At 57.3% G+C, this 15,296-nt stretch overlaps 1 protein-coding gene across 1 annotated transcript; it reads right to left on the reverse strand.

Annotated features, from left to right (window-relative positions):
- Positions 1 to 12,439: 12,439 nt before the first annotated feature.
- On the reverse strand, positions 12,440 to 14,023 carry IER5L (immediate early response 5 like). The gene has a single exon (XM_059926594.1). The coding sequence runs from the start codon at positions 13,827 to 13,829 to the stop codon at positions 12,618 to 12,620; it is 1,212 nt and encodes a 403-aa protein (XP_059782577.1). The 5' UTR covers positions 13,830 to 14,023; the 3' UTR covers positions 12,440 to 12,617.
- Between the last annotated feature and the right edge of the window lie 1,273 nt (positions 14,024 to 15,296).

A 15,296-nucleotide genomic window follows, 5' to 3' on the forward strand; every position in this document is an offset into this window, starting at 1 on the left:
TGCTTCATTGATGGGGGCCAGCACTTATTCATACCATCTTTCCAGTGCCTCTCTGACCCAGAGGAAGTGGGTCCATTCAGCCAACAGAAGTTTATTGAGCGGGGCTTCCCTGGTGGCGCAGTGGTTGGGAATCTGCCTGCCAATGCAGGGGACACGGGTTCGAGCCCTGGTCTGGGAAGATCCCACATGCCATGGAGCAACTAGGCCCATGCGCCACAACTACTGAGCCTGCGCTCCAGAGCCTGCGAGCCACAACCACTGAGACTGCGAGCCACAACTCCTGAAGCCTGGCACCTGGAGCCTGTGCTCCTCAACAAGAGAAGCCACCGCAATGAGAAGCCCACGCCATCACAACAAAGAATAGCCCCCACTCGCCGCAACTAGAGAAAGCCCGCGCATAGCAACAAAGACCCAACGCAGTCAAAAACAAATAAATCAAATCAAAAAAAAAAAAAGTTTATTGAGCACCTATTGTGTCCAGGAACTGGGGGCAGAGCCGTAGGCTGATGACTTCCTGCCCTTGTGGAGTTTACAGTGTAGTGAGGAAGAGAGACAAATGGACAAATAAACCTAGAGTAAAACATCAGGCAGTGATAAAGGCTATGAAAAAAACAAGGGAGAATGCGATAGAGGGGTATTATCTTAGAGAGGTAGTCAGGGCGACATGTGAGCAAGAGTCAGCCATGGAAAGAGCTGTGAGAACATGCCCGCAGAGGGAATAGCACATGCTAAGCCCCTGAGGTGCGAGCAGCCTTGGCAGGTAGAAGGACAAGGCGGAGGCTGGAGCGCGGTGAGTGATGGGGAGGCGGGGGATGAGTGGAAAGGCAGCCAGGCGGGGTGGTGCAGAGCCGTGTGGGCCATAGAAGGACTTTGTACTTTGTTCCGAGCAGGCCAGCAGCCGTGGTGTGCTGGAGTCCCGCCAGCAAGCTTGCGAGAGCTGGTTGTGCACGTCTCTTTCCCACTCTGTGTTCGGTGATATCACATTGGTAGCTTGGAATCGCCAAGGTGGGGAGTATTTGTACCATAGGGATCGGCAAGTTCTACAGATGAACTCTGCCCTCCACCCCCAGCCCCAGCTGGTTTTAAACATTTACAGTACTGGGGAGTTTTGTTTTTGTTTTTTTTGGCCACACCACGCGGCATGCAGGATCTTAGTTCCCGGACCAGGGAGCAAACCCATGCCCCCTGCAGTGGAAGCATGGTCTTAACCACTGGACCGCCAGGGAAGTCCCACTACTGGGAAGCTTTGAGTTGGGGTGGGCTATGTATGACCTGCCATAAACATTTTCAAATGTCAGAGGATGGGGAGAAGGAGAGTGGATGGTAGGAGAGTGAGAGCAAAACTAGGAAGCCTAGGGACTTCCTTGGTGGTCCAGTGGGTAAGGCTCCGTGCTTCCAATGCAGGGGGCCCAGGTTCAATCCCTGGTCAGGGAACTAGATCCTGCATGCCTCAACGAAGATCCTCTGAGCCGCAACAAAGACCTGGCACAGTGAAAATAAGTAAATAAAAATAAATAATAAAAACAAAAACTAGGAAGCCTGGTTAGCAGGTTAGTGCAGCGATCCAGGTGAACGATGGTGTGTCTGGACCAGGAGAGCAAAAGCAATTGTGGTGAGAAGAGGGTGGGCTGTGAATCTCTTCTGAGGGGGAGCTGCCAGGATTTTGCTGATGGACTGGATTTGGGTTTCTGAGAAAAGAAGGAGTCCAGATGTTCTGAGGTTTTTGGTCTGCGCAGCTTACTGGATGATGGTGCCATTGATGGAATGGGAAAAACTGGGGGTGGGGAGGAAGCAGGGGTTGGGGGTGGTTCTCAGGGGGTTTGGGTTCAGACAGGTGAGCTCTGAGACGCTGGTACCCCAAGAGGACAGGTCATGCAGGGTTGGGATCCCTGAACTGCATTCAGCATAGAGGTCCCAGATGGAGACGGAGTTGTCAGCAAGTTGATCGATCTGCATGAGTTTTGCTGGGAGGAGGTGACAGGAAGGGAGAAGGGGACCAAGGTCTGAGCCCAGAGTCTCCCTGCATTTAGAGGAAGGGGAGGAGGGCCCCGCAAAGGAGACTGGGGAGGTATGAGCCAGGAGAATAGAACTAAATTGCTCTCTGCCCAGCTGATACTTTTGTTTTTTGTTTTTTACTCTAAGCATGAGGGGTGTGTAAAGGAAGGATATCAGGGGTTGGTGGCTGTGCAGCCCTCATTCCTCTGGGAATAGAATCCTTCTTCCCTATGGAGAACCCATCAAAAGGGGCTGAAGTGGGCTGACCAATCCCCTAGTCTTTGGGATGGACACATGACCAGACCTGGCCAATCAGAGGGCTCCTGCCTCCCCATCTGCTAAGACTAGTTCAGGGATGAGCACATGACCCAAGCTGTGCCAATGAGTGGCATCCCTGATATTTCCTGCTGGACCTATGGGAAGATGCCCCTTCTGCCAGGGTTGCTAAGCTGGGAAAATGTTATCCTGGGGATGCTAGTGGCAGGGCCAGCTGTGTAATTGTGGGCCCAGTGCAAAATGGAAATGCAGGGCCCCCTGCTCAAAAAGCAGGAAAAAGTGCCACTAATGGCGCCTAGAACGTGTTTCCTTCCTTCCGCAGGCTCTCAACTTGTCATGGTGTTTTTCTGTTTGCTATTTACTGTCATTCTAAGTAAGGAAAAATAAACATTTTAAATGATTAACATGAATCTTACCATTCATCTCTATATTGTGCAATACCATAGTTTAAAATGCAAATATTAGAGTATTTAATTCGTGTAACACGAATTACACGATTTGTATTTTGTGGCTTGTCCCTGAGGGTGCCTTGAGCTGGTCAGAAAAGACAAGCAGAAACCAGACTCAGGAAGGTTATAGGAGGAGCAGCTGGCCGAGGGGATATTCCAGAACCCCCCAGGCACCCCTCCACCCTGCCGTGCATGCCCACGTGCATGTTCCCTCCCTCCCTTGGGCCTGACAGTTGCTGGATTACCCCTTCCACCAACCACCAGACTGATGTCCTGAGTCCTGGCCCCGGGCTGGGACCTAGGCACCTCCCCTTCCCACAAGCCCCGCCTCCACCTCCAGCAGAGGGGTAACTCCCAAGGATCTCAGTACCCAGATAGAGGGTAGGTAAGAGGCTCGCCCCCTCCTGCACATGGTCTCTGGTTGGCCAACCCAGGGCAAGGAGGACGGCCACCACGCCCTGCAATGCTGCTGGGCACGTAGCCTGACCCCAACCCTCCCTAAGCCTGTGCCCAGGGTAGAGGGCAGCAGTGGTCACGCGGAGGGGGGAGGCCAGGCAGGGCTGGGTGCCAGAGTGGAGGACAGAGGACCTGTCCCAGGGAGGCAGGGAGGCAGGATGACATGTGAGTTGAAATTCTAAGCCCTCAGCGCGTGCTCCATTGTCCCATCAGACTTCACTTCCAAAACAGATTCAAAGTCAAAACGATTATGGATTTCAAGACGGTATAAATGTTAAGCCCCATTAAGACAGCAGAGCGTTAAACCCCAGGCATGGAGTCTTTTGAACTCATGGCCCTTGGTACTGGCCATGTGCCCGTGAAGCTGGCCCTGGCTGGTGGCCATCTTGCTCACGCCCCAGAGAAAACCTAAGAGGAGGCCAAGGAGAGACAGGAAATGCCAAGAGACAGTGAGCGAGCCCTGTTGACATCATGTGAGCCTCTGGGTCCAGCTGTGCCTGGAGCTAAAACACCATGGACTTCCCAGTTCCAGAGCCAATTAAGCTCTTCTTTGCTTAAGCCAGCTTTGGTTGAGTTTCTGAGGCGTGAATAATGCGGGACCTGCCTGGGAATCTGGAGACCTGGATTCCTTTCTTGGCTTAAAGAGTTTTGGAACTGTCTGCCCAACTGTGGGTCACTCAGAGATCTGACTGCCCCCTCCCCACATGGACTTGTTCTGTTCTCGGCCAGGTCTGTTATCTGTGTTAGACCTCCGGTTCTTTGTCCCAACAAAAGGTAGCTTTATTTCCTCAGCCTTCCAGCATTCCTCAGGCTGGCTGATGTGGGTGTCAAAGGAGACCCTCACGTCCCACCCTGGGGTGGGGGATGTATGCGTGTGTGTGGCTTGGAGGGTGGCTGGGGGCCAGGGAAGGAAAGTGAGGAAGGTGTGTGGGAGTGCTCAACAAATGTCAGAAAATGACTGGATTGGGGGGCAGAGCGGGGTTGGAGAGGAGTTAGAGACCCAGGGGGTTGGGGGTGGGGAAGGGGCTGATTGGGGGAGGGTAGGCAAATCACCTCTCACCCACTGTTTCTCCTTTAACCCACTCCCTGGACAGGACAAATAGTCCATTCATTCATGCGTGCATCCATCCCTTCATTCATTCCATCGCCAAGCCTGTGTCCTGAATGAAATTGTTAAACACGCACGGAGTAAATGTTGACTGTGACGCATAGCCAGGCCTTGAAGATACCCAGACACCTTGTTGGAGGTTAACCTTGAAAACACGATCGCAAATTTATGGAAAGACACAAAAAATCCAACAGAGTTTATAGGACACTTCCTCTGCTCTCCTTCCCCAGCCCCAGAGTGAAAAGAACTTGATAGGGTCCCTCTGGAAAAAGGTGCATCTTCTTACTTCTTAGGTCATCAATTTTGTTCAACAGGAGAGAGTCAGTAGAATAACTGTCCTGCATTTTGCAGGGAAAATGTCTGAGCAGAGCTGACCAGTGATGATACCGCAGCTCTTGTTTATTGGGCACCTACTGTGTGCCAGGCGTGGTGCTGTAGAAGGCTCACTGCATAGGTGGGTACTCACAGCATCCTCATTGTGAAGAAGAGGGTTTGGAGACTTGGAAAGGGGAAGTGAAGAGCCTAGTGTTGCCTAGAAAGTGGCAGACCTCGGTTTGTAATCAGGTCTGTGTGGCTCTGGAGTTTGGAAGGACAAGCCCGGGCTTCGGACAGGCGCCCCGTGGGGAGGTGGCCCTGGGAAGCCCTCTGGCGCCTGGCCTCTGCGTGCTGGTCCACGCTCACTCATCTGATATTAACAACTTCCAGGGAGGGGATGTTGCACAAGGAACCCATATATAGCCCTACGTCCACCCGCTCACCCTCCCTCTTTGCTGAGGGTCCCTTGGATGGGTGTGTCCTTGGGGCTCAGTCCATTGGAAAGAGGGACAAAGCTCGGCTTGGCCTGGAGCCTCAGCCGAAACTGGTTGGGGCAGCTGCTCCAGACGGTTGTTATACTGGTTTATCCCCTCCCTCTGCCCCCACCAGGCACACCCCCCGCCACCCCATTGACCTGGGGGAAAGAAGGAAGTTCCTATAACACCAAGAATCACTACCATTTCTTGAGTGCTTGCTGTGTGCCAGGCACTTCGTGAAGGCCCTTCATGGATGGTCACTGAATCCTCCCGTCCCTGCCTTCCTTTTTGGTCCCATCTCCTGCCACTCTCCCCGTTGCCCTCTCCCTCTTGGGAGCCTTCTTCCAGTTCCAACACGCCAATGAGTTCCTGTGTTTACTCTTTGCACTTGCTGTTCCTTCTGCCTGGAACGCTCTTCCATCATTGTTCTTCCCGCTAGTACGGTAGAGATTTCTAGGGCCCACCCATCTGCTTCCCAGACCGCCAGGGGCACTGCCCCTCCCAGGCCCCTTGCAGTTAGGCGGGGTCAAGGGACTAATTCGGCCAATGGGCTGTGAGTATAAGTGAGGAGAATCGCTTCCATTGCAGAATAACCTAACTCCTGAATCGCTGAGTCACCGCATGGGGGAAAGCATCCTGGGAGAGTTGTCTGATTTAGTTGGACTTTGCATGGTCAAGAAATTAATCTTTGTTGTGTTAAACTGCTGAGATTTGGGGATTAATTTGTTATTGCAGCAGAGCTTATCTTACACTGACTAATACAACTGACCTATTTAGATCTCAGCTCATATATCACCTCCTCTGATCATCAAAGTTAAAGTGGTGCCACCAGCTCCTCACCAGTCTTCTCTAGCCCTGTTTTATTTTCCTACCACACTTATCTCACTGTTCAATGGTTCACTTACTTGTTGTCTGTCTCTCCACTGGAATGTAAGCTCCATAAGGGCAGGGCCCTTGTCTGTCTTGTTCATGCTGCGTCCTTGGTGCCTAGCACAGTGCCTGGCATATATAGGTACTCAATATATATTTGAACGAATGGATGAATGGATGCATTTCTTGAATGAGTCAGTGACATAGGCAGATGACCATACTCATGGGTAGATGTGGAGTCTGATATTGCCACCTGCAGTTTTCTTACTGTGATTAGACACAAGCCTCAGATCATCAGAAGGCTGGAAGCAATGGTTCCTTTTTCTACTTTTGGAGCATCAAGACTGGGTTAGGACCTTACTTCTTTCCTCCCGCTCTATCTCTTCAGATGAGGGAACCTGGGCCTGCTAGGAAAGCAACTCATCCCAGGTCCCAAGGCGAGCCTGTGACCCAGAGCCAGAACCTGCCCCTGGGTCTCCAGAGATTCCTAGTCCAGAGCCCTTTCTGCCGAGCTTTGCCACTTCGTCTTTAGTTTCAGCTTAAGTTGCTGAAGACGTTTCCCAAGCACTTTTGCCTCTTACTACCCACCTGGCCAGGTAATCTAGCAACTCTGAGCAAAACATTCTGTGATGATCGATGGAAAGGACTGGGCAGAGCTGGGACAGGGGTCAGAGGTGAGAACAAGCAAAGCTCCCTCCAGGATGTGTCCTCAATGTTTGTCCTTTTGTCTCACAGTCTCTTAACAGAGACAGAGGGCAGGAGGCTGACTTCTGGTGAGCCACGGCTTTTTGGTTGAGTGTTCTGTTCTCAGGGGTTGAGCCTGCCCCAGACAGGTTGCATATCGCTGCTCCCCGCTCTCTGCTCTGTAGCAGACTATACATCGATGATAGCACCTGTCACATCACAGTTTTCTCTGAAAAATATAGTGTTAATTTTTTCTTCTGAATATAAAAGTGATACATGCTCATTGTAGAAAACTTGGAAAACATAGAAACGTGCATATGATAAAACAAAGGTCATCTATATTCCCTCCACCTTTCAACCGTTTCAACGTTTTCCAGCTTCTATTCTGTCTGTTTTATCTGCACATGTGAATCGATAATGTTACCTGTACCCCAGATGTCCCTAGGCCCTGCCAGCTGGGGGTGTACAGGTGGGCATGTTAATTTCAGCATGTCCCTCTCCATCCTTCTGGCCAGCACCTTGGCCTCCCCTCAAAGCCTTTTCAGTTAGGTCTGGGAGTGCCTGGGGGAGACACACATGAGCTCCAGCCAAGTTCCTCCATTTTGGCCTCCTTGTGGGTACCCACTGCCCTAGTTCCCCGAGGGTGGCTTCTGTTGCTGCCCCTGTCCTGGGGCCTGCAGCTTCCCCTCCCCTGGTGATTCCTGAGTGGCAACGCTGGGAGGCATCAGATGGCCCTGGAACCTCATTACCCTGCTGAGGAGCAAGGGAATGTTCCTTTTCCAGAGCTGTGTTGGCTGTACTTAATCACCCAGGCCCTGAGGCAACCATGCCTGTGCCCTGGGTCTCCCCATGTCCCACGTGAAAATGCCTCCTTTTGCTTGGCTTGCAGCCCCTCTCTCTGGAGGACATCTTTCGTCTGTCACCTGTATCACCCTTTTCTGAGAAGAGCATCCCTTCTCTGCCCATGAGCTTCCAGTGGGCACTACCAAGCCCCGTCCAACCCTGGCTGCAGGTTTGGGACAGAACAGGGTCCTTCCCTGAGATCTTCTGAGTTGGAAACAGGAGAAGAGGACAGTCCTTCTTGGGTGGAAAAGCCATGGGATGGGAGTCCAGGAGCTGCCTCTTACAGCTGTCGTGAGAAGTGGGTCTGCAGTAGGAGAGTGGCGTGCTCAATGCAGAGAAGAAAGTCACAGGAGGCAGAGAGAGCATCTGGAGATTTGTCCCTGGATCCAATTGTACCTGAAGCCAGCCGCACCCCTGCCCACTGTACAGTTCAGTGCCATGAACCAAGAAATCCCACCTTTTGCCCAAGCTGGTTCCATTCAAGTCATTGTTCCCTACCATAAAGATCCTGACAAATACCAGGAAGAGGTCAGTCCCTGCCCTGAGTGGGGTGGGATACAGACACCGCTGTCCTGTGTGTCTCTCCATCCCTCCACCCTGCTAGTTCAGGTTCAGCTGGAACTTACCAATGTTACTGTTTAGACAACAGCAGGGTCATTTGACAGCTCGCATTGTAATATGTTATACATTCTTCTCCACGAGACTGTGAACTCCAGCAGAAAGATTGGCTACTTCTTTGTCATGTGACTTCTGGCAAGATTTCTCATTTCTAAAACTAGGATGCTCATGGTATCTATCTCTGAGAGTAGCTGGGAAAATTAACTGAGTGAATACATACAGAGGGATTTGCTGTCCTTTTATCTGCTGTTCTTCTTCTCAGTACTCAGCTCAGTGCTTTGCACTGGCCAGGCACTAAGTGGGCACCCTGCAAATGCGTGTCCCATGCATGGAGATGCAGAAAGACATGCCCTGCACCAGAGCGACACCCACGGACACACACACACACACACAGGATAGTAGCACTCAGATCTCAGCATCCTACACAGTGACCCTCCTGGGAGCCCAGGGCATCCCCAGCCCCTGGCTTCTCTGGAGGGCAGCCTGCAGCTCTCCCAGGCTCTCAGCTGTTATCCCCGCAGCTCCACATTGCTGGGAGCACAGCTTGAAGCCTGGCTCTGCTTTACACCACGTATCAAGGACAGCAGGACCTGTGGTGTTCTAGGAGCTGAGGGAAGTATGTGTGTGTGTGCGTGCGCGCGCGTGTGCTGGTTAACTTGGGGGGACCAGGGGCTTGCTGGAGCTCTCGCTTCCAGAACTGCTGTTCTCTGAAAGCTCCGTCTCATCACTCCCTAAGTCCCCCAGTCTCTTCCAATCTCCCTGCCTCCTCAAGTAGCCCCCCACACTAAGTCCTGCCTGGGGGCTCTTGTGGGGTCTGGCTTGGTCTTTTTCCTGGAAAGGGCAGGGCTTGTCTGTGGACCTGGGTCTCTGGACTCCCGGTTTGCCTGCCGGCCTGCCCCCTTCCCCCTTTCCCAAGACCCTCATGGCCCGCATCCTCCCCACGCCCCCCCTCCCCTCAGCCTTTCAGTTGCTCTCAGCTGGGGAGTATTATTCTCTCAGGATGTTCTGGAAGAGCACGCTGTGAGCTGTGCCAACCTCCGGGGAGGGGGCGTGGCCTTGAGTGGAGTGACGATGCTCCTTAGAGCGTCTTGTGTTGGGGACAGTGCGTTCGGCCAGGTGCGGCCTTCAGTGTGGTGTGTACTGTAACATCAGCGCTGCTTGTGTTACCACTTTGTGTGGAATGTCTTAGTGTGAGGTAGGTGGCCAGGGGGTTGTGTTTTGGGTCGCTGCGCATTGTGCTCAGGGCATTAACCCTTTGTGTGGCTACCCAAGGTCCCTGGGCCCTGAAAAGATAGTTGGGTGGAAGGGCACCTCTCTTCCAGGTGCTTCCGGCGCCCTCCTTCCCCTCCCCACGGTTTCACTAGATCCCAGTGTGCCTGAGGTCTCTTAGCACAGCTGAAGCTCAGAAAACCTGGCAGAGGGGAGGAGAACCCCGGTCCGGGGTCCTGTTGACTTCAGAGCTCTTATTTCACAGGCCACCACCCACACTCCTTTGCCGTAAGGACAGGTGGGAGTTCCCAAGCCCCCTCGGCTGGTCCCTTCCCAGGCCCAGGTCCGCCCTCCCAACAAAGGCGGCCGACCACGTGCCCCCTGCTCCCCGCGGGCCTGGAGTGGGGATGCACGCAGCCCCCGGTTCCCGCTCTAGCCAGGGCTAGATCCCGACGCAGCGCTGTGCCCCAGGTGGGCGCCCAGCAGCCCCCAGCAGCCCCGCCGCCCCCGGCTGTGCCTCGCCCACTCCCAGCCGCTGCCGCTGCAGCACCCTGGAAGAGCGCTAGGGGGAGCTCTGGCAACTGGCTTGGTGGATTGAATCAAAACCGCGCATCAAACAGCTCTTCCTCGGACTTGGCGGGGTGGGGTGGGGTGGGGGGAGGATGGGGAGGAGGGCGACACGCCGTTACCCTTCCTCAGCAGCTCCAGACTATTCCCGTGGGAGGCCGAGAAAACAGCCCTGGGGGGTGAAGGTGCCTTTCCTCCCCGTAACTCACGCCTCCATAGCCTCCCTCTTCCTCCATCCCCATCGCGGGCCCTTCGCGGCCCCCCGGGCTCTGGAGTGTCCCTGAGAACTTCGCCTCGCGCGACACCGGCACCCAGAGCCCAGCGGGCTCCTGGGACTGGCTTGCGTCCGCCTCTCGGAGACTGGGGTGCGGGGCCTCTCGGCGGCAGCCCCTCCTCTCGCTGCGGGAGGCGTGAAGGCTGGGGTCGGGGACGTGAGTCGTCCTGCAGGGTGGCTCGTGCAGCAAAGCTCGGGGAGCGCAGGGGCGAGAAAGAGAGCGAGAGGGCACTGGGGAGACCGCCAGGGACGGGGGGGGGGCGGGGAGAGAGAGAGGGAGAGAGAGAGAGAGGGAGAGAGAGGCACTATCAAATAGCAAGCTGCCACTTTGCTTTTTTTCTTTTTCTTTTTTTCTCTTTCTTTCTTCCCCCCCCCCCCCTTCAATCTTTGCTATCCCCTCTTACGCTGGAACCAACCCGCGCGCCCCCGAGCCCGAGGCGCGGCTCCAGATGTGAATTTGGTTCCAGGGGGGAGGACGCGAGCTTCCTCGGGGCCTTGGCACATTCTCCCACTCTGAGGTCATTCCGTAGGTGGTCAGCGGGGAGAGCGCGCCTGGAGCCTTCCTGCCTACATCCACTGGGGAGGGAAGAGAGGCGGGCGGGAGGGAGGGGAGAGGGAGAGGGGAGGGGCGCGAGGAGGGAGGGAGACGCCGCCAGCACACCACCAAGTGGCACCGAGCAGTGATAACAAACTCAACTTAAAAAAAAGAAAAGGAAAAGGAAAAAACTTCCCCAAGTTGCAGCCCGAGATGTGCGGACGTGCGGGCGGAGGCGCAGGGCTGGGAGTGTGGGTGGCCCGCAAGCCCCCCGGCGTCCCCCGGCTGCTCTCCCCAGCCGAAGAGAGCTCAGACGTGAGGCCGACCAGGCCCTGCGCCCCTGGCAGGTCAGGAAATGTGCTGGAGGCTCGCTCGGCTTCCTGATGGAGACCCTGGGGGCGGCCGGTTCCCGTGGGGGATAGGCCCCTCTGGGGAGGGGGGCCCGGGAAGCGCGCAGCGCCGGCTTCTTCCCCAGCAACCAGCACCACACCCCCATTCCGCTCCCACCCCCGGCCCTGCGGATGTGGGCAGATCCTGCCCTCCCAGGCCCAGGAGAGCTGGGGTTTGCCGGAGGGTAGGGGTCTCTCCTCACCACCCTCTATCCTCCCCTCCACCTCCAGGCCGACCTGAAAACAAGGCACCGCCATCCTCTATAATCGACTTTTTATTAAGATTATAAATTTAAACAAATAATCTGAACAGTTTTACCCGGTGATATACAATTCAGTATGCACAAAAATACAGGGCAATGAGGGAGAAGGGCCAAGAAAGGAAGGGTTGGCAACTTGTTTTGGAGTCCACATGGTGCTGATGATAGAGAACCAGAGGGGCTGCAGACCAACCCCACCTTTTTACAACAAAAGGCTTTAAATTAAACAAGATCTATCGAGCTAAAGACACAGGACGGGGCTGTCACAGGCTCGAACAATGCTGTTTTCATGAAATGCAACCGAAGGCTGAACCAGGACAGTGCAACTTAGAAGCACACACACAAACACCACATCTGACCAGGAACTTAGTGAAAAGTCTCTAACGCAGTCGGCGGTCCCGGCCCCTCCCTCCCTCGGGGCCGCCGGGGATCCAGGTGAAGGAATCGACTTCCTTTTTTGTTTAGTGAGGACCGCAGTGCTGGGCATGATGGGAAATGTAGTCGGCTGTGCCCGCCCCCCACCCCTTCCCCAAACAGTGTCCGAGAGTGTCGGGGTGTCGGGCGCCACCCCCGAGTCTGGAAGACGGGTGGAGGAGGGGAGGAGGACAGAGCCAGAGGGGCGGGGAGAGGAGGGGTTCAAGACACCCGCCCCGCGAAGAAAAGAAAAAAAAAGTTGAAGTGTTTTCATTTCTGCCTTCTCATTTTGAGAACTTTGGAGGCCGCCCCCAGAGAGGAAATGTGACCCAAACGTCCCTTTCGGAGATAGAGTTTGCCTTTGTTTTTGCTCAGGATTTCACAAGACCCATTCCTCACCCCACGGAGGGACTCGGGAGAACGGAGCGCCGGGCTTCCTAGGTCTGACAACTGATTGGAATCGGAGCCCCGGGCCCCGCGCCCTCCTGCGCTGCGCCCCCAGCGCGCCCCGGCGGTCCGGGCGCCCTGCCTCGCCCCCGGCTGCCCGGCACCTCCGCCGGGCAGCAGCCCTTCCTCACGTGGCTGGCTCCTCGCTAAACACCACTGCAATCACTACAGTAAAAAGCAAAAAAAGAGTAGGAGAAACACAAAGCATACTTAAATAGGCGCTTTTTCTCTATGCAAAAATAAAGTCCAAGATCTTAGATTTCTTTTTTTTTTATTTTACAATTTATAAAACATCAGCCATCTCCCTCTGCTCGCCCCCAGCTCAGCCCCGAGTGGCCGGGCGCCCGTTCGTTCCCTCCTCTCGCCCCTTGGCCGAGTCTTTGTCTGGCCCCAGCCCCGCGGGGCCCCGTGTCCCCGTGCCCTCGGGGGTCCCTAGAAGGCGACAATGGCTCGAGTCCAGGCGCCGAGGCTGGCGAGCGCCTGCTTGGCGCACAGCTGCCCGTTGAGCGGCGGCGGCTGCTCAGAGGAGTCCGGCTGTCGGCTCACTAGCCCGGAGAAGCCCGAGCCAAAGATGGAGATCAAGTTTGAGATGTTGGACGCGTCCGGGGACGAGTCCGGGCAGAAGTCCTCGAAGCGGGCGCGCTTGCAGGGGGCGAACGGGACGCCCCCGGGGGGCTCGGCCCCCAGGTCGCCCGCGTCCTCGTCGTCGTCCTCCTCCTCCTCCTGGCCTGGGTAATACTTGCGCTTGCAGCCGGCGGCGGACGCCAGGCCGGGTCCCGGGGCGCCCTGGCCACAGCAGGGGCAGTGGGCGGAGGCGCAGCAGTCCTGGTGCAAGTAGCCGTTCTCCACCGTGGTCACCACGTGAGTGTCCAGGTCCAGCACGGTGGTCTGGCTGCTGCAGTGCACGCCGAAGTCCGAGGGGGCCGGGTACGCGCCCCGGTAGAAGCCGGGGGAGGAGGCGGGGGCCGGGGAGGCGGGCGGGGAGGCGGCGGTAGCCGCCTGAGGGCCGGCCCCTGGGGGCGCGGAGGGCGCGGAGCAGGCGGCCGAGGCGCGAGGGTCCCGCGGGCAGAGCGCGGTGGGCGCGGGAGGCGGCAGCGGCGCAGGACCCGGCTGCAGCGGCTCCAAGGGCTGCCCGCGGTGGGGCGCGCCGTGCGGCGGCTGGAGCGCGGCGCACCCGGGCAGCTCCGAGAGCGCCCCCGCGCCGCCCGCGGGCGCCCCGGCCGCCGCCGCCGCGCAGCCCCTGGGCGCCGGGTGCTGGTGCTGGTGCAGCTGCTGCTGGAGGTGCAGCTGGTGGAGCTGGTGGAGCTGGTGCAGCTGGTGCCGGGCGACAGGTTCGCGCGCCTCCGCGTCCCCGCCGCCGCCAAGTTGGAGCGGGCCGAAGTCGGCCGCGCTGGCCGGCATGCCCGGCGCCGCGTACGCGAGGTGCTGGTGCTGGTGGTGGGGTGGCTGCTGCTGTTGCTGCTGCTGCTGGCGCCGGTAGAGCTCGGCGTAGCGCTCGCTCAGGTAGAGCTGGCGCGCGTTGCGGAGCACGTAGGACACCAGGAGGTTCTTGTGCAGCTTGATGCCGCCGCGCTGGGTCCGGGAGCTGTGGATCTTGCGCAGGGAGATGCTGATCAGGCTCTGGGCGTCCAGGGCGCACTCCATGCTCCCGCGGAGACGGCGGCGGCGGAGCAGCCGCGACCGCTGCTGCTGCTTATGCTGCTGCTGTTTCGGCCTCCAGCCGGCCTCCGGGACGCGCTGGTCAGGGGAAACGGAGCCCGGGTCAGCGGGTCGGCTGCGCTCCGAGAGGAGCCGCCACCATGCGCTGCGCGCCACCCGCGGGCTCGTGCTCCCCAGACGGCGCCAAAGCAATGAGCCTCGGCCGGCCCCGGCCCCAGCTATTTAGCCGGGCGTCCGGGCCCCGCCCCACGCCGGATGAGCCAATAAGAGTGCCCAAAACCTCCCGAGTGACAGACGCTACCCGCCCCGGGGCCACTAGACTGGCCAATCAGACCAAGGCGGTTCCTTTGTGCTATTCAAATACCGAACGGACCCCGGGCCTCCAACGCCGCCGCTGCCTCGAATGTTCTCCTGTGGCCGCGGCGCCGCGCGGGACTCGGAGCCACCGAGGCCGCTGTCTGCGACATGGGTCGCTTCGCAGCCGCCACGTTGGAGCCCGCGGCCGCCCTCGGCTTAGTTCCTGGGAGCCGGGGGTCGGCTCACCTGCGTGCTGCTGCTACGGCTCCTCCCCCTTCCGTACGGCTGGGCCTCACCTGCGGCAGGTGAGCGCGGCTCCCACTCCCGGCCACGCGGCACCTCCTTTCTTACCTACCGCCCCCGGGTGACCCGCGGGCCGCAAGGCTTTTGCAAGAGACTAGTGGGGCCGCCGGCTTGACCTTTGGGGACCCCTCAGGAGAAAGAGATTTCGAGGTACCCTCAGCCGCCGAGTTATGTTGGGCCTGACGCCTTGACTTTTTGGCTGAGGAGACTCAGGGAACACTCGGGGAAGGGCCGTCCTCCCCATTTGTCTGACGGGAGAAACCAAAACATGGTGAATTTTGGTCTCCTCTGATAAGGGGAGGCTTGGAGGCGTGCCCCTCGCCAACAGCTGAGGTCTAAAGGCGTTCTGAGAGCTGACATCCAGTGTCCTAATCACCGGTTCTGTAACCTTTCCTTGCCTTCCTAACTAATAATAATGACAATGGGGACTGTTATTAAGTGCCTAGGCCGGGGCAGGCCCGGCCAGAAGCGCCCTGACTCGCTCCCCGTGACTGCAGGCAGAGCGGGGACCTGAGTCTCTGAGGAGCGGGGTGACTCGTGGCGGAATCCCACACCTCCTAAGGGGCAGAGCTCGGATTTGTACCAGGGCTGTGAGCTCCAGGCGGGAGGCGAATACCAAGGGCCGAGGAACTCGCTCACTTAACTTTTGTTGACACTTTTGTTTTCCTTCTTGTCCTGAACCGTTTACGGGCCACCTCCTCCCAGCTGGGGCCTGATATGGTGGGGACGATCTCCAGGGCGCTCTCCCCCTGGACTGGGAAGCCTGAAAGGGGGTGACTGCTGCTCAGATAGGGGGGGGTCCAAGGCGCCTGGGTGGGAGGGTCTCTTTGAAGTGGTCGGGAGGTTTGCCTG

This window comes from Balaenoptera ricei, chromosome 6 (genome assembly GCF_028023285.1).
Source record: "Balaenoptera ricei isolate mBalRic1 chromosome 6, mBalRic1.hap2, whole genome shotgun sequence".
Taxonomy (NCBI): domain Eukaryota; kingdom Metazoa; phylum Chordata; class Mammalia; order Artiodactyla; family Balaenopteridae; genus Balaenoptera; species Balaenoptera ricei.